Raw genomic sequence first — 25,061 nt, 5'->3', positions numbered from 1 at the left:
CACGTGACTACGCCCACCTGGGTGGCAACGTGAGTCTCCCTCAAGCGCATCCCACTTGTAGGAACTCGGTCACACCAAGCCGCTGTAAATAAACAGGGCACCGATCGCGACGATGGTACCACGATGAGCGTTGACACTTCCTTTAATTAGAACCATGATGCTCCAGCATATCGGTGTGAACATCGACAACGATGTTAATAGAGGAATCCCAACGCACTCTTGATGCAATTCGCGCTATTTCTACGAGTGTCATGATGCCTGTAGTTTTCCACATTGAGATAAGCGCCGCGTCTGGCCATATTGTACTTCGTTACGGAAGGTATTGCCTGCAGGCGTTGCTCGTTGCACTCCCTTTTGTGTCGCAGGGTTTGAGTGTTTGCTCACTAAGTAATAAAGGCTACAGGTACTAGATACATTATTTTCCTGCACCGAAATGAGAAAGTCTTTGCGCACACTTTTTGGGGTTAAAATATAAATCCGAATACACACCGTCGCTGGATGGTTCGACCGCTGCGGCTCTGAGATGTGCATTGCTCACCACAGTCGCCATTCAACGCCCGCTATGAACTGCACCTCCTGGAATTCTATGGGGCAATAGTCGCTTATTAGAGCCAACGAGGTTGAAAAAAACTCGCGGCGGATCGTACGATGTGGTAAATCTGCGTTGGCAAGATTAGTTGTACATTTCGTTTTACATTGATCGCCTTCCCATTGCCTTCTTGAATTTAATTTCGCCGTCGCTTTTTCGTTCCGCTGCTGCGTGAGTTTTTGCGAGGCTTCACACACCGCCGCTGTTTTGAGGAAATAACTACTGCAGTGGAGGCGGCGCCGCAGAGCCGTCGCAGTCTTGATCAGGGCAGAAAGCGCATACACCATACGTTGCTTTATTCACATATACCAAAGCGTATACCACGCTTAATTTGGTGCATGTTACAATATTTCATCTCAACTGCCGACGCCACTGATGGCATAGGATCGCCGACTTTGTTTTCAGCAAGAGAACTCTCTGACCACTGACTCACTTCGGCGGGAAGTATTACAGTGGAGGCAAAACTCTTCAGAACACTATTAAAACTACGCAACGAAGTCAGTGCAGTTACAAAATATTAGACATACACTATGGCCTTGAATAGATACGTGAGCTACGAAAAAAAAACTTCCTCACAGTCTGTAACTTGTAATGCCATTCTTATTTTTTGCTCTTAGTACAGATGGTTATCGTAAGACATTTTTTGTTTAAAGAATTTGAAATTTTACCTGTAAAACAAAACGCAGCAAGACAGCACACAGCAAAGAAAAGAATGGCGTTTGGAACAAAAAACGGTAATTCGGGTTGTATTTTTCGAGTACTTTTAAGTTCAAATTTATTTCGACGCAATGAAGTTCATTGCTTAAAAGGAAAAGCCTTCCTTCATGAAAAGTGCCGTGTTGAGGCCATATTTACTGCGAGAGCAGTAAGATTGGCACTTGGCGAAAATGTCGAGCATTAACACAGAGAAAATTTCCTGCCTTCACATAGATAATGCCGGCAAGTGAAGCATCCACCCTGCGCCACCCACCACCCATCCAGCTACCTGCGGCCTCGAGAAAAAAAATGGCTGTGGCTCAGTTCGTCTGAGCCAGGTTATACGGAGCGAAAGGTAACCGAACCAATGGCCGATGTCGACGCGGAAACGTTGGCAGCATCCGCTGCCCTTTTCCGCTTGAGATACTCTTCTTGCGTGTGCCGATGCTTCTCCAGACGTGCCTCCCGTTCTTCATCAACTAGAAGAGCCCACTTTCGCAACTTATCTCTAGTAAACGCGGCTTCGTGACGCTCTCTGTCGTAGGGATCGCTAGCAGAAGCCCGGCGCCTCCAATGCTCAGTCGAACTAGTCCCGGCGACCGGTTCTGTCCATGTCTCTGCGGTGTCTAGGCGGCGAGCGCTGGCCTTTGTTCAGCAAGAGCGAATCACGTGGTTAGTCACGTGACACAACTGGCGAGAGCGAGCGGTTGCAGCGGCGGTCGGCGCAGCGGCGGAACGAGCGGTAACAGCTGCGACAAGTCACGTGGTATGACGTCCCAGCCACAGCTGCGACAAGCCACGTGGTATGACGTCCCAGCCACAGCTGCGGCGAGCCTACAGTTAGAGGTCAAATACAAGCGTCACTTAACCTTCAGCTTTTCTGCGAGAAGTGGAGCTTTTCTCTCCAAAATTGTCACGCGTGTGAAGCCTCGGCTTAGAGCATAAGCATTGTTTGGAGTAAAAGCACGAAAGTAGACGTAGAACGAAAATCCAACTGCTATTGCAGCTTTCTCGCATCATGTGTCATTATCTGCCTGCCACTTTTTTTGCTTTGGTATGAAATGTTGGGAATGACTACCAGGCATAATCTGAGTAGATAACATGTAGTCGCGCCGCTTCGAAACAAAAAAAAATCATACAGGATTGGGACCTGCAGATAGTCGTGCCATATTTAGCGCTTGACCTAAATACAGGTATTGCATTTGAGAGCTTTTTGTCTCCTCGTTGATGCAGCTATCTGGACTCTGAAAAGGCTTTCAGTTTGAGAGAGGCAGAATTTAATGATAAGATTGTGCTATTGTTTAATGGTGTTAAACTGTGGACGGGGCTGTGAAAAAAATTGAGCTGACATGACCGGTCAGTAGCACCAAGGGATGCACCAAATTCTTGTAATAATGAGTCATCTGGCATTGCAGGGGCAGTAGAATTAACTATGCGAAATTTCTTCGGATAAGCTTCAAGAAACTGCAAGACTCAAATAGTAATAAATTTTTCGACATCGGATTCCATAGCGGAGCCCGTATTAAGACATCCATGTGATCACCAGCCTATGTCTACTTCAGGACAAATTCCTCTTCCATTACCCTCGACCTCTCTTGAGCCACCTGCGACTAACCTTATTTCTGCAAACACTTCCTAACCTCGTTCTTCCACCTGAATCTCTGACGCCCCCTAATGCGTTTGCCTTACCTTGGAAACCCCTCAGTTACGTTAAGTAACCATCATTTATCTTCTCTTCGCATTACATTTCCTGCCCATGCCAATTTATACTTCTAGATTTCATATATTACATCATTAACTCGCCTTTGTTCTCTTACTCATGCTGCTACCTTCCTGTTGCCTAACGTTGTATGCATCATTTTTCGTTTCCATAAATCTCTGCGCTATCCTGAACTTAACTTCAAGCCTTCTCGATTTCCTCAAAGTTTCTCCCCCATGGGTGAGTATTGGCAAGCACAATTCATATGCTGTTACTCAAACTACTTTTACTTTTTAGAGGCGACCATAGTCCCTTACATTCCGTTTAACGTCCCATGGAAACCTACACAGCTTGGCGTGAGTCCCCGCGTCCCCACCCTGAGCAGGTGTGCAGTGCCTGCGTGCACAACCCCGCCGCAGCGCTCCTCTGAAGCCAACCACCGAAGCCGAGGCTTTTCGGTCCCTCACGACGACGCAGACAGTGATGGTAAGGCGCTGCACCTCCGGGCTTGACGACAAGTGGGAGGCTGACGGCGAAGTTGAAGAACTGCACGAGCATGACAGCAGCTGGGTGTACGGCATAGGCCTGGGTGTACGCTCGAGGGTCCCAGGACAGAAATCACTGAAGGGCGCACACACGAGTTCGTAAACAAGCCCTGGCCTTGCGCACTCTGCAAAAGACGAGTGGAGACAAAACGAACTTTTTGGCAGTGCTGCCACACGGCTGACATGAGGTCCATTAAAACTAGCCCACAACATGATGTGCACGTGTCGTGCGGTGGCATTAGGAAAACAAAGCCCAGTAAGTGACAAAAAAAAAGCTTTCTTCTCGGTTAACCTGCAGTGGCTTCTGCATTCCAGAGAAAGAATACACTGAGAAAAAAAAACACTGGAACAGAAATTCACCGACTGACAAGGGTGGAAATTTGGGCGAGTCGGTATCGATGATCTTTTTGGCATGGTTCATCGACTGTTGCGTTGCTTCCTAAATTTAAACTGGAGCGCAGCTCTTGAATTTTTTTTTATTATGGGCACGCTCCTTCGAAGCTAATTTCGTGTTGGTGCGGGAGCAAGCCGGAAAGACGCAGTGCACGTCATTTGAGCAGTGGGATGTGCCGCTGACTGGCGATATCCTGGCAAGTCAACAAGCATTTGTTCAGCAGTTCGGCGGGCAGCCAAGGCCAGTCGAGCCCAAACAGTCCGAACATTGATGTATTGGAAAGATTTCAGGGTAAAGATGACAGATTTATTTTCTCGAAGTAACGCATGACTGATTCCCTCACAGCGCTAATAGAAAAGCATGGTACCCCAAAAAAGAAAATTGGCTAAAATTCCTTTTTATTCTTAAAAATAACCCACTTACTCTCGCTCCCAAGCTTTATGTAACGCCGTAGGCAGCACGCCGAACACGACATCGTCACGCAGACTCTCTAGCTAAAAAATCTCTTCCTCTCCCGTAACCGAGAGTATAGTAAGCATGAAATGTTTACGGGCATAACACATTGGTTGTAGATGGTACTAGTCAAAATCTTGAAATGAGCCTAGTGTTCAACACACCACACCACACACACTGTGCACTGGTCCATATGGACGCAATCGTTTCCTGAGTGTCTGGGGAATCTCTTCCGCCCTGCCTCGTCAGCTGTATCCGGTTTCTGTCGGCTCCATTGCTCGGCTCAAGCAGCTGTGACGGTGATGGCATTGAAATGCACGACGATGCAGAAGCGTACGCGGACACGACGAGACGCAGGCCCGACAAGAATGTATATGCAGCGCGTTCGAATACTCCGCGAGCGTGTATACATCTGCCTGCCAAAGGGGGAAACGTCATGAGCTGAAAGCCCAGCGGCTGGTCTTTTACATACTTGAGTGTGGGACCGCGGCGCCATTCTTGGGGACGGCGCGGAAGCAGTTTTTCCGCCCAAAGCCCTTCTCGCCCTGGAGCTCCCCTCTTGCTCTAAGCGGCCCTCTCTCAAAGCCCCTAACAGATCACGTATGAGTCTCGTTAAATCGCGTACGGTGCACGGATGCTTTAGTTTCAGCTCCCGGTTGCGTGGAATTCAGTGCCCGGATGTTGGCTCTCGGTGTCGGCGTGACGTCACCACACTGCCGACAACGGGAGCTAAAAGCATTTCATGCTTAAAACGCTCTCTCACCCTACCGCCGAGGCTCGCGTCGCCATTGGTCAGGCGAGGAGTGAAGTTTACAAAGGTTTCGAGTTTCTTTTCTCCGAACCCGAGCCGCCGCGCTCGAGCCAAGTGGAGAGGGCATTGCACAACACACAAGGTTACGTGCTCGGGTTGTTTCTTTAAGCTTCATTGGCGCGCGCGGGCGTGATTCCTATTAGTGCACTGCACGGGCTCGGGCCGGCCCGAAAGCCCGGGCCCGGCCCGGCCCGCGGGCCGGGCCGGGCCGGGCCGGGCCGGGACATGATTTGTTTTGCCGGGCCTAGGCCGGGCCCGGGCCTGAAGTTGCGGGCCCGGGCCGGGCTCGGGCTTAAAGCGGCGGACCCGAGTCGGGCTTGGGTCCGTAAAGAAACGGCTGTTGTCCGACTATTCATTCACCATTGCAGAGTGAAGTACACAACTGCGGCATTGGAGCAGCATCACGGATGAGCTATGGGTTATAGTACGCGCTGAGAAAAAAAAAACTAAGCTTTACTACTTGACTTATTTGTTTCCTTATTTCCACGCCGCGGTGGCTTAGGTCAAGGAGCTTGATTACTGAGCCGGGGAACCAGGGTTTGCTCCTAGCCTCGGCGGCCGCCTTTCCACCTTGGCGGCTAGCATGAAAGCTACGTACTTTGCAGTATCACTACTCGTTGAAGAAACCCAGGTGGTCGAAATGATCCGGAGCCCTCTGCTTCGGTTTTTCTCACAGCCTGCCTCCCCTTGGGCCCTTAAGCCCCCCAAAAATAGCGTTTATGTTATAGCTATATTTTTCTCGTGTGAGAAAATTCACAAAGTAAAGCGCATTTGGTTTTCATATTGATCAGCTGACCGGAACGTCTCGTAAATGAAATACCCACAAAAACTCGCCACAGTTTGTAAATCTAATCTATTAACCACATCTATCCCTCCTCGCTTCTTCAGCCTGGTTGTCATGACAAGTGTTTTGCCCTGTAAGTTATCACGTGGTTCGCGCGTTGTCTTCTGCTCCACCAGTAAGAGTAAAATTCAACCGGTCTTAATTGGCCATTGATCGTTCGTCACCCCAAAACATACCTATACACTATTATAAATGCATTCGTGAGGAACATAGTTTACGACGCTTATAGTCTTCAAAGCACACACCGTGAAATACTCAAGCCTTTTAGCATTTCGTTTCTGCTGAAAGGCGACCAGTTCGGCTATAAGCTTAACCTGTGAGATCGCGTTCACTAAAATTGTCATCCCACTGCTTGCTAGACAGCTTTAAAGTTTATACTTCCGGACGACAAAATATAACTGATTAAAATCATGGGGAAATGCAAAGTAGTCTGTTACGCGCGTATGCAGCCCTTTTTATTTGGCTCTCGAAACTTCCTAGTTTATCTTTGCGCACCAGCACGAGATCACTGTCCAAAAGACGGGCATGCCGAGCACTACTCTTAATCACTTCCTTCTGGGTTAAAAAGAACGAACTTTCTGCAAGCCAAACTGTTTTCAGAACCTTTGTCGGCCAGTTTCTTATCGGTCTAGTAGCAGTCTACTTGCTCAGAGTGAGCGGTATATCTCAAGCGTAACTGTGAAACGGGCCGGGCCGGGCCCGGGCTGGGCTGGGCTTCACTCGAGGATTCACGGGCCGGGCCGGGCTCGCTACAGCGATAACTTTGCGGGCCTGGGCCGGGCCCGGGCTTGAAGCCGCGGGCCTGGGCCGGGCTCGGGCTTCAGGTATCGGGCCCGGGCCGGGCTCGGGCCTCATATTTAGGCCCGTGCAGTGCTCTAATTCCTATCGCGCCGCGCCTGCTTTCGGCGCGCTACGGCGCGTACTACTCTGGCGCCATCTCTGAGCGAGCGGCGGCACTCTATGCAATCGCGCGGCACACGCGTGTTTGTGTTTTTATGCTCGGCGCCCAGTTACGCCGACGGTAACGGTGACGGCAAGGGATGCCGCACAACCCACGCACGGGCGCTGAAGGGCTGGGCTCCAAAATTACAGTTTTAGTTTCACGTACGTAGAAGCTTCACGTAAGTAGAGCGCTTACGGGTCACCAGTGCGCATGCGCAGAATATGAAGTGTCTGCGTGGGTCTCACGGACGTACAGTCGCGAGCAAAAAATATTAGCACAGATCACTGGCGATCAGAATTGGTATATCTCACCACGCGGCGCTGCGGTACGCAGACCTGCCTAACGGGCCGTTTCCATGTTTGCATCCTAGGGGGGGACGGCAGGAAGTAAGCTTTATCAAGCGTGCACCGCCCGAGCGTTGAAGTGCCGACCCTACGTGACTGTGCATGCGGCATTTATTTTTGGCTCGGTTATCATGAGCAAAGATGGCTTCATTTTATTCCTGTTTTTTTTTTATGTCCGCGATGGTTTGTCAAAAGGAACTCGCGGGAACAAGAAATGATAGCGCTGCTTTTAGCCAATAATTCTGCTGGTCCGTGGCAGCCCGCTGAACCCCCCTAACGCTGTAGAATGGGAACGGCCCGTCACTCTCGTTATCAGCCTCCTCGCCACGCGCAGCGCCACGCGTTGTCATTCCGGCGCTCTGGTGTTCCGTCATGTGTGCTAATCTTTTTTACCCGCGACTGTACATGAGATTCGGATCTTTGCGTTGCGGTCTTCACTTTGCTTGCGTAAGTCGCGTTGGCAAGATGGCGGTGCCCTGCCCGGAGACACAATCCTGTTTCAATCCCAGTTATTCATCGGCGATACCATTCATGCAGGCTGTTCCAGCCTTCCTCCAAGTTTCTGGTACTCGGCGTATCCGAATTGAGCGAAAGCCAGTGCGCGCTGAAAACAACAGCGCAAGAGCTATGTTCTCCAGAAGTTTCGTTTTCTTTCGACGCCCCCTCCCCCACTCCGAAGACACTGCACGTGTGCCTGGACGCGCGCACTGTTACACTCTAGGATGGTGCAACGATGTCGGCATGAACTCCCACTACCAGCAGCATGGTGGCGGCTGCTTCGAAGTGCAGGACGCTTGATGTCGGAGCCCGCGGCCCCTTATTGAGTTCCTGGTCATTAAAAGGGTCGTGGCTTTCGTGGGCGTTCCTTGGTCAAGAGTGCTAGGAATGTTTTATGGCTTTCCTTTTCGCTTCTTCGCCGTTTCTTCCATTGTTCCTTTCCCTTAGAAGCCCAGCTGTGACGTCTGCGCGCCTGTTCCTTGATATGTTTTCTTTTTCACGACACGGGCGCGGCGGCGGTGAAAGCGTGCGGGTCACCGTATTCAATGTTCACTGCGGACACTGCCCGACTACAAAAACTAGTACGTCTTTCCGGGAGACTTTCGCCCTGAGAGCGAGAGCTCTAAAAATAGAGTGTCAAAAACTCACAACTGTCAATGTAAACCGCACCACAATCAAAGTGGAATACTTACAAATCGAGCTGTGATCCATAGCCACCGCTGCACATCTGGAATGTCCCTCTCAGTGCCTCAGGAGTGCTGCCACCTGGTAGGCAGTGCGGTTATGGGCCGGAGACAGAAAAGGTCCTGTCGGTGGGAATGGCTCGCTCCCAAAGCGCAGCTTAGAGCTCAGCCAAGCATTCCACGTCTGTAGGCTACCCAGCCACGAACCGGCTCCGGGGGTTGCTTCGCTGGTAAACTGGCAGAGAGATCCCTGCATGGCGTGCACCAGCTGGCCGTTTGATGCCCTGTAAACAAAGAACAGCACGAAGGGCATCAATTAAGTTTAGATAAATGTCTGGGAAATATGTTTGGGATCTTTTAAAACTATTTAAATACGACTGTGGATAAAGCAACATTTCTTTGTTTTGCAACAATGTTAATAATCACTTTTGCTGGGTACGTAGAAGCTGTTTGGTTGTCTGGCACTCCTGCACGAAGGTTCAATGGCAAAATTAAGTAAAAAAAAAAGAAAGCAAATTCCATGATCATAGCGAGATAATATAGCGCAGAGTAGGACAGGACACAAGAAGACAACACGAACAACACGAGCGCTTCGTGTTGTCTTCTTGTGTCCTGTCCTACTCTGCGCTATATTTACTCGCTATGATCATGCACCAACAAGCCCAAAAAGCTACGCTTTTGAACTACAAATTCCATGGTAGTAAAGTCGGGTCAGGGACCACAGGGAACATCAACAAAAAAAACTTCCTTTTTGACATACCCCATAACCTGCTTAAGCTCCTAGTATTTATATGTTACACCCCGCAAACCTGGCAAGCAGCTCTGCAGGTCTGGCTGCCTTTCCTTCTAAGGAGCTGATGAATGTAATGGAGCGTGACACCGCCGGGCCAGCCTCGTGGACAGTGCTACACGCTGATAAACTAGCGTTTTTTTGTAAAGTTTAGTCAAGCATCGTGGCATTATCATGTACAACATTCTCGCACAAAAATTTCGAAAACTGTAAGATACTGGTATGAAAATATAGAAGATAATGGTCCATTCTTGTGATATGCAACAAAATCTTTCTTTTAAAGTGCTTTCATCGATCGCATCGAACAGTTAAGATAGCCGTAAAAAATCAACCGGGAACGCTTTTGATGATAGCAAAAACCTTAATAGAAGAAAAAATGTATGACTGCCGTCGGGTGATTTGCTGATATATTGATTGTTATAGTGAAATCTTAGGTGATATGAAAAAATTGCGTTCGGAAAAGGCTTCCCGCTCAAAAATGTGCTTCGGTTGAGAATTTTTGGCATGCGTGAGCCCTTGAAATGCCGATCCCGAACAGCGGATTCGCCGCAGGGCCGAACACCCTCTTGTTCCTCCGGGACAAATCACAAACCTAGGAGCTAGGTAAAAGACTACGCAACCACTGATTGTTCTGCTGGCGCTATGCAATGACGCTCGGTTTATTGACCCGCTCACGCCGCAAGTTATGAAACACACCTTAGTACATTGACTCTAGGCACCAGAAAATGCGCTCACAGTGTTCTGCACTGAATTATTTCAACTTATTGCGACAGGAGACGCACGAAAGAAGCAGCATGTTCCATGCCATATACGGACATCTCTGTAGTGGCTATATCGAATCCATTACGTCCACGAGAACAGTGCGAAGCGATGTTCTTATGAAAGCTAAACATTGAAAAAAATGAGGCGAAAAAGAGCGGAGAACGAGAAGAGGAAGGGGAAAGAACAATACTGCAAAGAATACGTCTATCTTAGCTACAGTGAAAAACAAGGATTAAGGCCAGCGAAAAGAAAGGCTTCTCTGCGTGGGGTAAACTGTTGTGAGCTAAAAATAAAATCCTGTCACAGGTGCTTCCACTCTTTTTGCAGGAAATACAGCTTGACCTTCAATAGTACTGCGTGGTTGAGCAAAACTTTCCATTTGTTTCACATGCTTCAATTGCCCACCATCCCGAAGCTGTACAAAAGCATTTCGTGTATGTCCAGAATGTTAAAACACCACTAGGAATGCGACCAAATATAAAGAAAGAATGCATCAACAGCTGCAGTTGGAGCAAAATGCTGAACAACGAATTTTAAGTGGTTGTCTTGCCTCATCTTCGGAGGCCATACTGATTTATTAAAACCAGCGCTTGAAGACACGGACAGAAAGGTGAGATTGGCGTTGGTTTTGATAAAATGCATAACTGGGGGTTGGACTTCTCAGTTTTTATTTTCTGAAAATTCGGCGGACTATTTTCGGTTTGTTATTTCAGGACACTACTTTCCGTTTTTTTCGACGAATATTATTTTCAACCAATAAAATACTGACTTTTTTCGGTTCCTTAATATAGCAGTTCTGTGCGGTGAAATATGTTTTAAAGTCTACCTCGGTATTTTTGTCACCATAAGCAATTCAATCTAGGTGCTCTTTCCAGCTTTTTGTCTTCCTGGGTTTGTTCCCTTGCGCCATTCGAATTTGTTATGAACCAACTAGCCCAACAGCGAGTACTTCTGAACAATTTATTTACCCGTGATTAACGTGCAAATGGTAGTAACTGGAGCTGTACTTGTAGAAGGAATTGCTAAAGTCATTAAAAGAGTGGTTTACCGTTTATTAGGGTTTAACGTCCCAAAGCGACTCAGGCTATGAGGGACGCTATAGTGAAGGGCTCCAGAAATTTCGACCACCTCTTTAACGTGCACTGTCATCGCACAGGACAGAGGCCTCTAGAATTTCGCCTCCATCGAAATCCAGCCGCCACGGCCGGGATCGAACTCGCGTCTTTCGGGTCAGCAGCCGAGTGCCGTAACCACTGAGCCACAGCGGCGGATCGTCATTAGAAGAGAAACTCAAGTTAATTGAGATCGCCGGCAGACAAAAACAGAAGCGGAAGTTTACTTCTAGGAACTAGGTTGATATGTTTTTCGTAGGCTGTCGTCGCACTCGGTTAAGTGCGAGGGCGGTACATCTGGTCAACAAGTACAAGTGGTCTGGCTTGGAACTAAAATTGCTGCTCAGTCGTCTGAGTAGCCAGAACTACTTTTTCGCGACGTCCATGTAAGTGCCCTACATGCATTGATTAACCTACTTAATCGATTAACTGCTTTAAGCAGGTGATGATAGTGAAGAAACAGTGCTTAACTAGAAGACGGCGAGGAGGCGATGCTTCTCGGTCTGCAGAGGCGGACAAGCTAGCGGAGCAGTACCTCAAATAGCACAACAACGCAGCTTATCCTGTAATACCAACTTCGCACCACGCCCCTGGCTTCCCTACTCAGTTATTTTTCAGCTTTAAGTTAGTGTAACTCGCATTCAGCAGCCAGCTAGCTATGCCTTGCAAGCTAAAAATAATTACCTTTTTCGGCTAAAACCGAATTTCGAAAAGTCAATTCGACGTACTTTTATCGTTTTTTCTTTTTCGGCTTGAACCGAAGAGTCCAACCCCTATGCATAACCAACTAGCCCAATACGCCACTCTGACCGTAATGAACACTGTGCACATTTCCAGCCTTCACGGTGTTTTGGTGTTTAGAGGGAGTGCCAAAAGAGGGCAGCTGCATTTATAGCACACACAAATGCGATAAGGAACCTCCTGGCAATATCTTGATACACCTCAGAAATGAATAGCAAGGTACTCCTGCACTGCATACGCTTGTATGTTTATAGCTATTCAGTAAGTGAGGAAAGAACAGCCCCCTTTTTTATGAAACTCTAGAATGTAGTTTTAGGGCACGTGGTTCCACAGTGGCAACTTTTCGTTTGTATACCAGAATCCAACCTGGAAAAAAAAAGACTATGAAAATTGCCTGTAATGCCGTTGCAAATGTCGTTGGACTCATAATGTTTCGGCACGGAATCGAAATCGGTGATTTCTGAACAGCATTGGAGCCTACCGACCCGAAGTTAAGGCCAAGGATTAATCTGCAAGGCTAAAGGCTTCCACTCAGGGGTTGGAGTGAACGAACGGTTGTTTTCGCGGCATTTACGTTAACATGAACACGCACAAAATGCGGTTGTATCTAAACGTTTAGCAAACGTAGACAAAAGTGCCAAAAGTTGTTAAATACACTGAAGTGAATTTCACTTATCGCTCTGCTATGTAAAGCAAGCTTCGCGCGTACTGTTCGTATCATCTACAGTATGCTTATTTATTCATTCAGTTATGCAGCACCGATATACAGGAAAAATCCGGCGGCGCTGGAAACAAGACCAGTATCCCGTGAACTGTGCAATGAAGTGTAATACTTTACTGATGGCACTTGGCAACAGCACGGCTGCTTTTATCCCAATCTTCTGTTTGAATAATTTTTGTTGTAATGTTCTCGAAAATATCTCACACGAGACTTTCTTTTCAGGACAAAAAGTCGTATCTTTTTCTTCAAACAACGAAACCTCGATGCAAAGAAACACTCAAGTGACGAGTGAGGTCACCGACTGCTTTCAGAACAGCGAAAATAGATTCTTTTCAAATGCTTTTTGAGAGAAACAATGAATCAAAGCTTCCGCAAAATTCACCAAGAAATTGTGCATACATGGAATAGTTAGTTATAGAAGCATGTCGGGGTAACGTAAATTCGTTTTTAGTGTCCCTTTGAAGGGGGTTTTCTGAACAGACATTCGCATTTATGGAACGTAGGCCTGATGTGCAGAGCTCAGAACAGTCATATCAGCTATTAGCATTTCAGTTCCTCCCCGCCCGTCGCCCCATGCCCCATTCTGTCCTATGCCCGAAAACAATGTTGGAGGTGCACCGGATATCAGTAGAAATCTCCCACTTACTCGGAGCAAGAGATGGAGAGCGTCGTGGCAAGGCAGCGTTCCAAAGCACGCTCCTGTGGGTTGCCGGCTCCGTGATAGGGTTTCCACCATCTGAACCCGTTGAAACCGTAGCTGCAGAGGCTGCCTTTATCCGCCGGGTTCGGGATGATGGCCCGCTCTGTCAGCTCGCAGAAGAAGTGGTACGCAGGTTGCGGACGGCGGGCTCGGCGGTAGCGGCGGTAACCGCCCTCCATCTGAGAAGCACTGATGGCAGCAAGTGTCCTGTTTTCGATGTGGGAGCAATTTGTTACCATTTATTTGTCACAGAAAAGTAGCTGCAACTGTAACTAAGACCGCGATTTACTTTGCGATAGCTAGACTGTAGTTAAAAGGGAACTGAAGCTGGTTTATGCCAGTCATGTACGAACTGCGTGTTGTCGTGACCGTACTTCTGACCACGTGGGCCCGATCAAGCAGGTACCGTGAACAGTCGACAAGGCCGACGACCTCGCGACGGCGGTGGTGCAGTGGGGTGCTTGGAATGCCCCCCTCCAAGCCTAAGTGGATTAGTGCAGCGGAATTCCTTGAGCGGAGGTGACCAAGGCAGCAGCGGCGAAGGCAGGAGACGCGCCGTAGGTATTGTCAGAGCAACCACAGCGGAAACGAAGGCGACGTGGCGGCGCCAGTCACGCTGGCTGTTAATTGAAGACGGCTGTGTTCCCGACTCGTGTTCTGGACATTCCGCGGGGAAGCAAGTTCATTCACCTGCTGGAAGACTGCGGGAGATTGCTTTCCAGCCGGGCTGGATGAGTCAGCATCTCCCCCTTCCCATCGACCCAGCTGCGAGAGAGTGGAACAGCCCGCACCTGCCCTGCCGGGGGTGGTAACACGAACGTCCCCTTCGGTCCATCTGATTGGACAGTGCTCTTCGAACATTATTCCACAGCCAGGGATCTCGGGAATTCGAACCATATTTAACTCGGCTGTGAGTGTGGCCGAGGAGAGGCCTGCTAGCTCCAGTCGACTACGGTTGACGAAGACGTTCCTCTTCCACTGAGAGCCATTCTCAGTCCCGCTCTATGTAAATAATGTAAATAAGTGTATAAAGTTTTTCGTTACCTTTCCTCGTTAAACCCAGTCTCCCATCCTCCTCGTCCAATCACCGGTCTCCGGCCATGCTACCCGGGTCGCAACAGTGTCTTGAGAACGTGGGGAAGGAACACAGGAGGGGAAAGGAGCACACCTCCTCGTAATTTTTTACAGCGGTGGACTGAAATTTGTTCTCAGAAAGAAATGTAACGCATCGCTTAAAAAGGATGCCATGTGCGTTGTATATAGTTTTCAGTGGTTCTGTACGGCGTATTGTATAACCCGTCACCTGCCAGGCACTTGATTACACAAATAGAAAATGGAAATCTAGCAATTTCAACCACTGCGGCCGAAACGCGACTGCTGTAGTGTTCATCGTGCTTATTCGTCGGCACTCAAGAAGGCAACGTGCCCTCAGATCCCGAACCAAGGTTCTCTGATTGGTTTGGTTTGGTTTGTTGGGGTTTAACGTCCCAAAGCGACTCAGGCTACAAGGGACGCTGTAGTGAAGGGCTTCGGAAATTTCGACCACCTGGGGTTCTTTAACGTGCACTGACATCGCACAGTACACGGGCCTCTAGAATTTCTCCTCCAAAGAAATTCAACCGCCGCGGCCGGGATCATACCCGCGTCTTTCTGGCCAGCAGCCGAGCGCCGTAACCACTCAGCCACCGCGACGGGGCGGTTTTCTGATTGGATGCAGCGCTAATTTGTTCATATCAGAATCGCTGATACGTAGTTTTAATTCACTACAAAGCTTAAGCCAGCCTGCTTCAAAAGCCGCAATGACAACCAACAACGTGTGAGCGATTGTTACATTTTTACATGCCTCACCTGACCTAAAAATGATTAAAGCCGCCCTTGACGTCACAGCCATTATTCGGTTGACGAAACCGAAACAGCATGATAGAAGGAATTAAATTAACACGAGAAAAGAAAACACGCAGGGAAAAATTTGATGCCTACACTGCTTTAAAATGTCGTACTGTTGTGTACTTTTATTTATTTATTTATTTATTTATTTCTGATACCCTCATGGCCCACAGGGCATTATTGAGGGGAGTGGTACATAGATATAAAACTGTTACAAAAAAGGGGGGTTAACGCATACATAGGCATGCCTAGAAAAAATGATACGTATGATTGCAAAAAAAAAACTACCTGCAAGAAAATACATGATTCAAAAAAGCGAAACAATACAATAATTAGGAATACCAACACCAAAACGAATAAATTCACAAAAACAGTCAAAAAACATTTCATGGAAACACAAAGATATGAACTAGAACATCACCCTTCGTAGAAACATTGAACGGGTACGATGGCAGAAGGCTATTAACAGAATAAAGTGCATGCGAAAAAAAAAGGAACAGGGCTAAATACACAATATACAAAACGAAGTGAACCAACTGAGGCTATGGTAAACCATATTGTAATGACAACAGTGCCCTAAACTCATCAAGGTCCTTTGCAGCTACAATATGTGGTGGTAGGTGCAAATAAAGCAAAAAAAAAAAAGACTGCGTGGCTGTTCTTACGAGATATTCGATATCGTCGGTGAAGAAATGGTTACGGCTTCCAAAATCTTTGTGCTTTAGTGCTGCTCAAATGCAAGAAATTCAGGCTTGAGGAGCGATACTTTGACGGTCGCTAGCCGACGCGGTCATACCTTGACACGGCCCCCCATCGGGTATCAGTCTGAATTAACCATGATCCCAGCTGCTTCCAAATTAACGAGCGCCCAATTGCCATGACTTTCATGGGCGTTGGTCGGAGCAAAGCCGGCAGCACGAATTAACCAAATTTTCGAATCAAAAGGGGGTCGAAATAACGATGTTTTACAGTACGCTCTGTGAGTCTGTGGCCGGCACATATACATATATTTCGTACAAAAGCCCCTCTGTAGGAAGTACACGAAGCTGTGAGCGTGGCTGCTTCACTAACTTGTGAAAAGTTACATCTAGCGCAATAAATACCGCCTTCTTTTTTTCTCGTGGTTATAATGCTAGTCATGGTCACTGCTAAATCAGGCCACCCTGAGCTTGAAGAAGGGAAAGAAAACGTAGATAACAGAGGCGCACGAGCGACCTCACATCCGAGGCCTTTTCTCCACAGTTTTCAGTCTTGCAATACTTGCATCGGTTGTTTTATATGTGTAACTAAAATTAGATGTTATGCTGAGGTATAGGGGTTTAACGTCCCGAAGCTGTAAGTGTGCAATGCGGGACGTCGTACTGACGGGCTGCAGATTAATTTTGTCGACTCGGTGTTCTTTAACCTCCGCTGACATCGTAGAGCCCAAGGACGTTTTTTGCATTTCACCCACATCGAAATGCGGCCGCCACGGCCCAGATTCAATCCCGCCCTCTCAGGCTCTGCATTCGAACGCCATAGCCATGAGCCACCGCGGCGTGTAGCTCGACTGCTAAATTTGTGGTGAGGCAATTACACAGGTCCGAAGGAAGACAGAATTTTATTTTCTAATTTTGATAACGAACGTTTGAAATTTTGGGCGATCCGATGAAATATTTGTGGACGAGGATATCGCGCCGCAAAAATTACATATTCAGGGCTGGCTCCCTGGGAAGCCTTGAGGGGTGTCCGTATGCACCACTGGTGCTGGTCACAGTGGGATCCTTATCCTTCGGTGGGAGATTGTTTGATGTGGGAACAGAATGCGCAGTTGAGAATTTGCAGTGATTTTGGTGGACGGCGTTTTTTCTGACGTTCTCGCTTTCCTTCACGACGAATGAATAGCACCCAGCCAGTGAATTTGCTATTTCGTTCTCAAGCATGCCCACTATAGGCTTCAAAACATACGCCGTTCTTTGTAAAGTAATACCTGCAGATTGTGCAGCATGTAGCCCCTTTGCCAGAAGTAACCGAGCAGCAGGTTCTCGCTTCTCAACCGTACAACGGAGCCTCTACGGCACCCCTAAAGACCGAAAGGCGTCAAAACGTGAGGACAGGGGTGCACCTTACGGTACACATATTCAGAGCTTAAGGGCTTCTCCAAGTGCTTGGCTAGGCGGCTAAGAAACAAACCGCAGTTGCCCGGTTACTTTTGGAAAAAGCGGTACCTAATTTTAGCTTATGTTTGACAGCATTGATAGTGAGGCGCTTACCTGTACCGTATTGGCTCGCGTTTACGTCCTCCTCTGCAGCAAGCGAAGTTTAAAAGAGTAGCAGCATTAGTTTCAAGCAACCGTGTCACAAAGTGCGCCGGTGTCACTGGAAGCGCGCGGCTGAACGATGTTGAAATGTGCTTCTCTCGTGTAACCGATTCAGCGGCCGAATGACCAAAGTATTGCCCCCAAGAACGATTCGTTACAGACTCCCCACCCAGTTGGATCAGCACGTACCGTCACACTCAGTATGAACTGCAACGCACAAGATGTGGTTGGAGCTCAGTTCTCGAAGCAGACCGTGCCCAGCGAGGCTGGAAAGTGATGCATTTAGCCGTGGATGCAAAGGACGACGTACACTGAACGTTCAAGTTGTGTGCCCTGTGTGAAGGGCGCGTTCATTTATGATAAACCGCAAATCTCCGCTCGGTCACTATGGACACGTTGCACAGTTTAAAGGGCAACTGCGGCGATTTTTCAGCCACTTTAAGTTAATGGCTGTTTTGTGTTCCTAAGAACCTCCTGTAATGTGTACGATACAAGGTTTTCAAAAGCAACCCCAAAATAATTTTTAAACAACAAAAACGCAAAACTCGAAACCGAAACCGGAGAGGTGCCTTCGTGCGGTATTGACTGTGACGTCACTAGCGGGTTCGCCGCGCTGCGAAGTTTCGAAGCCGCGCTGTCGACATGGCTGAAGCGCGGAGAACAGCAGCTTTTCCTAGACCAGCGAGTCTTTAGAAGACGACTCATTCGACGATTTCGGACTGGACGAGTCGCCTTTCAGGTATGATCCACTGCCGCGCGAGCTAGCCGAGTCACACCACAGGCCGCGTCACCTGCAGCATGGAGATGGTCTGAACTCGGAGAAGTAAGTATTTGAGTCATTTCTCGTGCATGCATTTGTGACACAGTCGTCAGAACAAAAGTTAATGTGATGCTCCCGCCGATAGCTGTTTGTGTGGCGAGTGCCGGCCGACCCAGCCTGATGAAAGAATCTGCTGCCGAAACGTTGCCGCGGTGCACAACGTCCTTAAAGGAGAATGCATAACCAACAGTCCTCTCTTTGCGAAGCTTTGTCTCGACGGCGAGCATTTGGAAGTGAATTCACGCCAGCTACAGTTCTTTAAGCGCGCTCTCCGTGATCCACTTCCTCTTGACGGCCGCGCTTCGTTCAGCTGGCTGCTGCGATGGGTGGCTGTACTCGAATAACGTTGGCACAGAATCTGCCTTCAAGCCCCGGTTGAACGAAGCCTTAGCGAGTCCAAAGCTCCCTCTGAGGTACACGCTGTCCTCATAGCAATCTGGCGCGAAATGTTCCGAGCACAAGCGGGAATGCTTCCTCGGAGACCAGTTGACACGGCGGAAAGCTCTCACCCACTTGTCGCGAAGGTTCTTATCGCTATGAAATCTATGGTAGATCACGCCCGTTGTCACAGATGAAGAATTTGTGCAGCCCACAGCACATCAGAAGTTGCCGTGACCCATCACTCGGGCGTACACATCACATCAGGCACGTTGAGATGGCGCGAAATTGCACAGGTGGTCGAAATAATTCCGGAGACCTCCACTACAGCACCTCTTTCTTCCTTTCTTCTTTCACTCCTCCCTTACGTCCCGGTTCGGGTGTCCGTTACTGCGTCATTTACTTTCCTCAAAATCAATTTTCAGTTTTCCCCTGCACTGCCAACGCCAGCGCGCGCCCGACTAGCTTGACACGCCGCCCCGCCAGTGACATAACAGTACAGGGTGGCCTGTAGAAGTTGCTCGATCAATGGGTGCCGCTCGCGTCGAGGAGCGCTTGTTTTCAAAATTCGCTTGCGAAAAAACTACGCCGCTTTCAGGTGCGAAATTTTACATGAGATACAGACTACCATGAAGAATAGTCTTAAAATTTCATTTCGATCGAGGAACATAGACAAATCACCGGAGTTGCCCGTTAAGCGCGACAGTACATACATGTATGAGCAACAAGAGAACACGTGGTGAGTGCCTTTCGGGTGGCTGATGCTACTCTAAACGTGCGAAGCACTCCCCGTTGGTCTTGCATGCCGTCTCCTTTAGAAAGCGCTGTGGCAGTTATGCACGTCAAAGTGCCCATTTGGTGCATATTCTGATTTAAAATAAGAATCAGTGCTCTTAAAACTGTTATTGGTATTAAAATTCAGATGACGTGGAGGAGGATCAAAAGGCTGAACGACCAGTTTTAGATGGAAATGACTAATTCTCGGCACTCATACGGGTCGTAAAGTATCTCGTGGCAGAAATGAGCAGAAGGGTCGTCCTGATTTGCAACTTTTCTATGTTTATCAGGGTTACCTCCCCCCCCCCCCTTTTTTTTTTCTGAAGCTCTTGAATGCAGTTTTTTGGCCTCTGACATCACTATGAGAGTGTATTTTGTATGTCTGCTAGATTACATTGTAAAATAAAAAAAAAACACGGCAATCGTCTGTAATGTTGCAAACTAATTAGTTGCAACTCATAATGTGTCGATACGGAACCCCAATCAATGATTTCTCAGAAACATCGAAGGCTGTCGATCTGATGTTAATACCGAGGGTTAACCAACAAGGCTAAATTTGCAGTCAATGATTGGCGTAAACCGACAGTTATGCCCATAGCGTTTAGATTAACAGGCACACGCCCAAAATGCTGTTGGTTTTCAGTGCTAGCAAAGATACACAAAGCGCTAAAAGCTTTTAAACACACTGAAGTCAATTTAACTTATTGCTGTGAAATGGGAAGCAAGCTTCGTATGCGTTCTGTTCATATCTCACCTCCGATATGCCCATTAATTAATTTATGCTGCACAGAAATACAGAAAAATATCTGGCGGCGCTGGCAACTAAAACCGGACATCTGATGAAGTAGTGTCGGGAACTGTAACGTCCAGGTTGCCATTGGTTGGCGCCGTGAGGAATTATCATTGCATTTGGCAACAGGACCATACTCAGCAATTCTGGAGAAAATCATTTTTCATTGAGAGAGACTTAATGAACGCAGTTTTTTTTCATATATTATAAGCTTTCACTATAACAATCCGCAGATCTCCTATCGACAGGCCTGCATCTTTCTGCTATTAACGTTATTGCTATCGCCAAAAGCGTTCCTCATTGGTTTTCAATGGCAGTCTTAACTGCTCAATGCAAGCGATGGAAACAGTTTAAAAGACAGCTTTTGCTACGTATCGGGAAAAAGAACCATTACCTTAAAGGAACACTGAGGGAAACGCTATCAATTTCATTTTTTTGTTAGTAAAATCCGATAGTTCGGCATTTTGCGGCTTTGTTGCCGCTTGCCCGGCATCGAAAGGTGCCTTTATTATTAAGAGATTTGGATTCGAAGTTGAAAAACTCTTTCCCACCGCTCCGATTCAAACTCGGAGCTCTCTGATGACGAAATAGACGGAAAATGACTTAAAGTGGAGGAAGCCGTAAGCGGGGATACGGTGACTGCCGGATGCGAGCGCTGCGCTGCCGCCTAGCAGCAGCCGAAATGAAAACTACTGCCGACCAGACGTTGAAGCCTCTATTAGCCGTCGTCGCTTCGCTTACGTTTGGACCAACGCAACGAAGGCTCCCGTTCCCGATTCCGACAAAAGTTCTCGCAAAAAAGTTCGGCCTGCACTTCAGCGACCTCAACCCCACACAGTGTGCGACGATTTTGAAGGCTGAGGCGGCAGGTCCGGCAAAAAAGTCCGAGCGCCGAGAGTCGGCTGCGTAGCTGTCACCGCCGAGCCACCATCACGACTGATGTGTAGAGACTGGTACGTGCGGGCATATTTAAATTCTGGTTTGGTTTGGTTTGGCTTATTGGGGTTTAACGTCCCGAAGCAACCCAGGCTATGAGGGACCCCGTAGTGAAGGGCTCCGGAAATTTCGACCCCCTGGGGTTCGTTAACGTGCACTGGCATCGCACAGCACACGGGCCTCTAGAATTTCGCCTTCATCGAAATTCGGCCACCGCGGCCGGGATCGAACCCGCATCTTTCGGGTCAGCAGCCGAGCGCCGTAACCACTGAGCCACCGCGGCGGGTATATTTAAATTCTGTAATAATAATCCTCTTAGGGCTGGTTATTCAGCCCAGCGTCGTGGTACGTTGACGAAGCGAACACGCCGAGCGCTACGTTTGCTAACGTGGAGGTGCTCAGAACATTTGCTATCAAAAGCTCTTTTTTCGTTGTCGCAGGCGCGTTCCGCGGCACGAACTTCATCTGAGGAGCACTTAGGCACTTGGAGATCATCTGCTGCTCCGCCCTCGTAAATCGAGGCGCGTCGAAAATCGAAACCACGTGGGCGAAGTGCAGAGCCGCGAGGAACCCCAAAACATACCGAAACTCAGCTGGCCGCCTGTTGCGTCGTCAATTCCAGTTTTCTTTGACTTCCAACATTCAGGTTGTCTATTTTCCGTCTTGCTCGTGTGATAAAAGTGCACTAGCGGTTTCAAAACAAAACTTATGTACTTCAGTATCGATCAAACGCGTAACCTTCATGCACTATTGTCATGGAGGAAAAAAATACTCAAGAAGGAGCGTCCGGTGAGAGCATTGAAGCCCAGCCATCAAATGTTAAAACGATAGAGTCGGTCCCCTCCGTGATCACGCAACGTGATAGCGTGCGGTGATATTTAGCCCCGCTGCGCACGCGCATGCGCGGATCAGGGCGGCAAACTGACTGTAGATCAACCTGCTTGCTGTAGACGCCCGCGCCACGGGCCGCGCCCCCGTTTTGTAGCGTGAGCTACATTGGCCACAGTTTCGCCGTTTCGTGTGCTCCCTTCGTCGCCCAAACTGCGCATGCGCGAGGAGCGAGTGACGTCACTGCGCACAGCTGGCGCGCGTTAGCCGTCGCCTCGCCGCGCACGCTCGCCGCTGCCGTTGCTGCCGCCGGCGCAGAGCCACGTGACGTCACTGCTCACGCTACGCATATCCTGGCCACGGCATAGCAGAGCTAAGCCACTGCCAACTTTTTTTTTTGCTCTCCCAGTCAGTCCCTTATGTTTTGGTGTTGTTATGTTTTAGTACGCGGAGACGCGCACACCAAAACATAACCATACTATACATACATAACATCATACACAACACCAAAACAAGGGACTGACTGGGAGAGTGAAAAACGGGGGAGGGAGCGGCTTCACAAGCACTTGGCTTGCGAAGGCTGGCCGCTTGGCATCACGCTCCCTCCTAAGTTTTTTTCCCCTATGAAGTTTGTCATCCTCAGAGATCCGTAGTATCTTTTCTCCAATTTCGTCATCCCACTTGTACATGCGGGATTGGCGAGTGGCGACGATACCTGTATTTTAGTCATTCCTCTTTTCTACCTTACAAGGGCTTTGTTTCTTGAAAGTGGTGTTTTTATGGTTACGAGGTGGTATTCTATTGATACAAGCCAAGTGTAATTTCTCCTCAGTGTTATTTAATATTACCATAATAGTAGCTTACATTATCCTAATATTCAACATTTTTGCGCAAAAATGCTGGACATGGGCTGGGTTTTTTTTGCGATATTCTGTCTCAAAGATTTTCAATGAACTATCGTCAAACATATCTCGCATACACCAGACTTTTTTTTTTAGGAAACAAATTCATAATGCTCCTTTAATCAGAGAGTTTCGAGCTCACTTCTAGTTGTGAAGCTACACTGGCATGCGACCAGTGACGTCACCGACGGCTTTGAGAGTCGCGGGAATAAACTGTTTAGACGCTTAACCGGAGAAACAGTGTGTCAAAATTTGTGCGTAATGCACTGAAAAAAATGGTCCATGCACTTATCTGTTTGATGTTTTGGAAGGATGTGCAGGTAATGTAAGCTATTTTTCAATGTCCCTTCTAAGGATTCCTGAGAAGGCATCCACGTCCATGGAACGTCGCGCGAAACACTTCCCAGGCCCGCCGTTTATAGCAGTGATATACTCATATAAATTATTATGTGTTCAAGACTCCCCCCCCCCCCCCCCCCCCCCCCATTTTTCATAGTCCACTTGCCCTGTGCACAAAAATAACTAGGAAGGTGTAGCAGATTTAACTTGAGATTTCTCTTACTCGGAACACGAGGACGACAGCTTCGTCGCGAGGCAGCGACCCAAGGCACAATCCTCTTGGTGGTCGATTTCGTCATAGGTTTTCCACCACCTGAACCCATTGGAGCCGTAGCTGCAGAGGCTGCCTTTGTCCGCTTGGCTCGGAATGGTGGCCCGCTCTTTCAGCTCGCAGCGGAGTTGGTTCGCAGCTTGAGAATTGTGGCCTTGGAGGTAGCGTCGGCAGCCCTCCTCCTCCATCTGAAAAGCACCGATGACAGCGAGTGTCCTGTTATCGATTTGGATAGTCATTTGTTTGTAACTAAGGACGCGATTTACTTTGCTAAAGCTAAGGATTGTAGTGAAAAGCAAACTGAAGCGGGATAACACATCAGCCTGAACTTGATGGACATGTACGAAACTGTGCACGGTTAGGTGCGGCATTAGACAGCGTGCCCATGCGTCCATGGAACTCTGTGCCTTTGGACTGCACACATTGGCTCAAAGGCCATGAAAAGGAGTGCACCTCTTGATGATATCTTGTAATAAAAACAGCGCAAGGACACAGGACGAGATGATATTTCACGCCAGATTTGATGATATTTCACGCCAGCGAATCTAAATTCGTTCTTGGAAACCGAATGTAACTATCATTTGAAAAGGGACTTATGCGGGCACTATACAGGGTGTTTCACCTAAGACTTTACACAATTTTTAAAAATAGGCTTTTTGAGTTATAAGGTCGCTTTTTTCGGCATAGCATTGTCAGCGGTGTATTACATCGAATACAGTTCAGATGTGAAAACTAGCTGGCTGGTTAAAAGATAACTATTTAATATCAGTTAACTATTACTGATATGTTCCTTAATTCTTGAGAGACATGTAGGCCACCGTGAGTGATATTCATATCAGTTTTTGGAATTTCAAAAACGCGGTTGCCTTCGGCGCTGTGGCGCAACAAATTTTGGCTACATTGCACCAAAATAAGGGCGCTTTCGAGAAGCTTGCAGGCAAAGCAACCTCTCTAGTGCACGTAACTCGTAGAAATAGCCCAAAATTTGTTCGCCCAAAGCGCCGAGGGTACCCGTGTTATCAAAATTCTGAAAACTGATATGAATATTAGTTACAGTGGGCTGCACGCCTCTTAATAATTAAGGAAGCTAACAGCAGTAGCTGAAATGTTAACTATTGAATATTAATTAATCAGTCTGCTAGTTCGCTCATCATAGCTGCATTCTGGTGTACTACACCGCTGACAACGCTATGCCGAAAAGACAGCGCCCTTTTAACTCAAAAAGACTATATTTAAAAATTGCGTGAAATCTGGGGGGAAACACCCTGTATAGATTTGAGCTGTTTTGCAGTGAGTTTTGCATGCTGCATCAACAACCCGAAACTTCATTAAGTGAATGAAAAATGAAAATCCTGAAATTTCAGTCCCACAGTCAAAAGGTAATTCATGTCGTGTTCGTCGGGATTATTCGTCGGCGCTCAAAAGGACAATGCGCCTTCAGCTCACGAACTAAGGTTCCCTGACTGGACATAGCCACGGGTAAATTCATTTGAGCTGTGACCAACGTC

General features: G+C 47.9%; 1 protein-coding gene and 1 long non-coding RNA gene across 2 annotated transcripts in view; one reads left to right on the top strand and one right to left on the bottom strand.

The window, feature by feature from the left end:
- LOC149354149 (uncharacterized) overlaps positions 1–1,630 on the top strand; it is a 29,501-nt gene extending 27,871 nt beyond the window's left edge. The window contains exon 3 of the long non-coding RNA XR_016291194.1: positions 1,520–1,630. This is a non-coding gene — a long non-coding RNA (uncharacterized LOC149354149). The remainder of the gene's footprint in view (positions 1–1,519) is intronic.
- Positions 1,631–8,557: 6,927 nt separating this feature from the next.
- LOC149354148 (uncharacterized) lies at positions 8,558–23,741 on the bottom strand. The gene is made up of 3 exons (XM_089577464.1): positions 23,506–23,741; positions 13,272–13,532; positions 8,558–8,783 (listed from the first exon to the last, which is right to left on the bottom strand). Exons 1-3 carry the CDS (start codon positions 23,739–23,741, stop codon positions 8,558–8,560), a joined length of 723 nt encoding a protein of 240 aa, XP_089433590.1.
- Positions 23,742–25,061: the final 1,320 nt, after the last annotated feature.

This window comes from Amblyomma mixtum, chromosome 3 (genome assembly GCF_055824585.1).
Source record: "Amblyomma mixtum isolate Tamu chromosome 3, ASM5582458v1, whole genome shotgun sequence".
In the NCBI taxonomy this organism is placed as follows: Eukaryota; Metazoa; Arthropoda; class Arachnida; order Ixodida; family Ixodidae; genus Amblyomma; species Amblyomma mixtum.
Note: the sequence above shows the minus strand (reverse complement) of the source record. Positions and strands in the feature narration are given on the sequence as shown.

Excerpts from the sequence above, each read along its gene's own strand:
- LOC149354148 (XM_089577464.1), bottom strand. The coding sequence starts at position 23,741 with ATGGAGGAGGAGGGCTGCCGACGCTACCTCCAAGGCCACAATTCTCAA. Across the intron at positions 13,533-23,505 it reads CTGTCGTCCTCGTGTTCCGA|GACACTTGCTGCCATCAGTG; the intron begins GTAAGAGAAATC and ends CATCGAAAACAG. Across the intron at positions 8,784-13,271 it reads CTCTCCATCTCTTGCTCCGA|GGCATCAAACGGCCAGCTGG; the intron begins GTAAGTGGGAGA and ends CTTTGTTTACAG.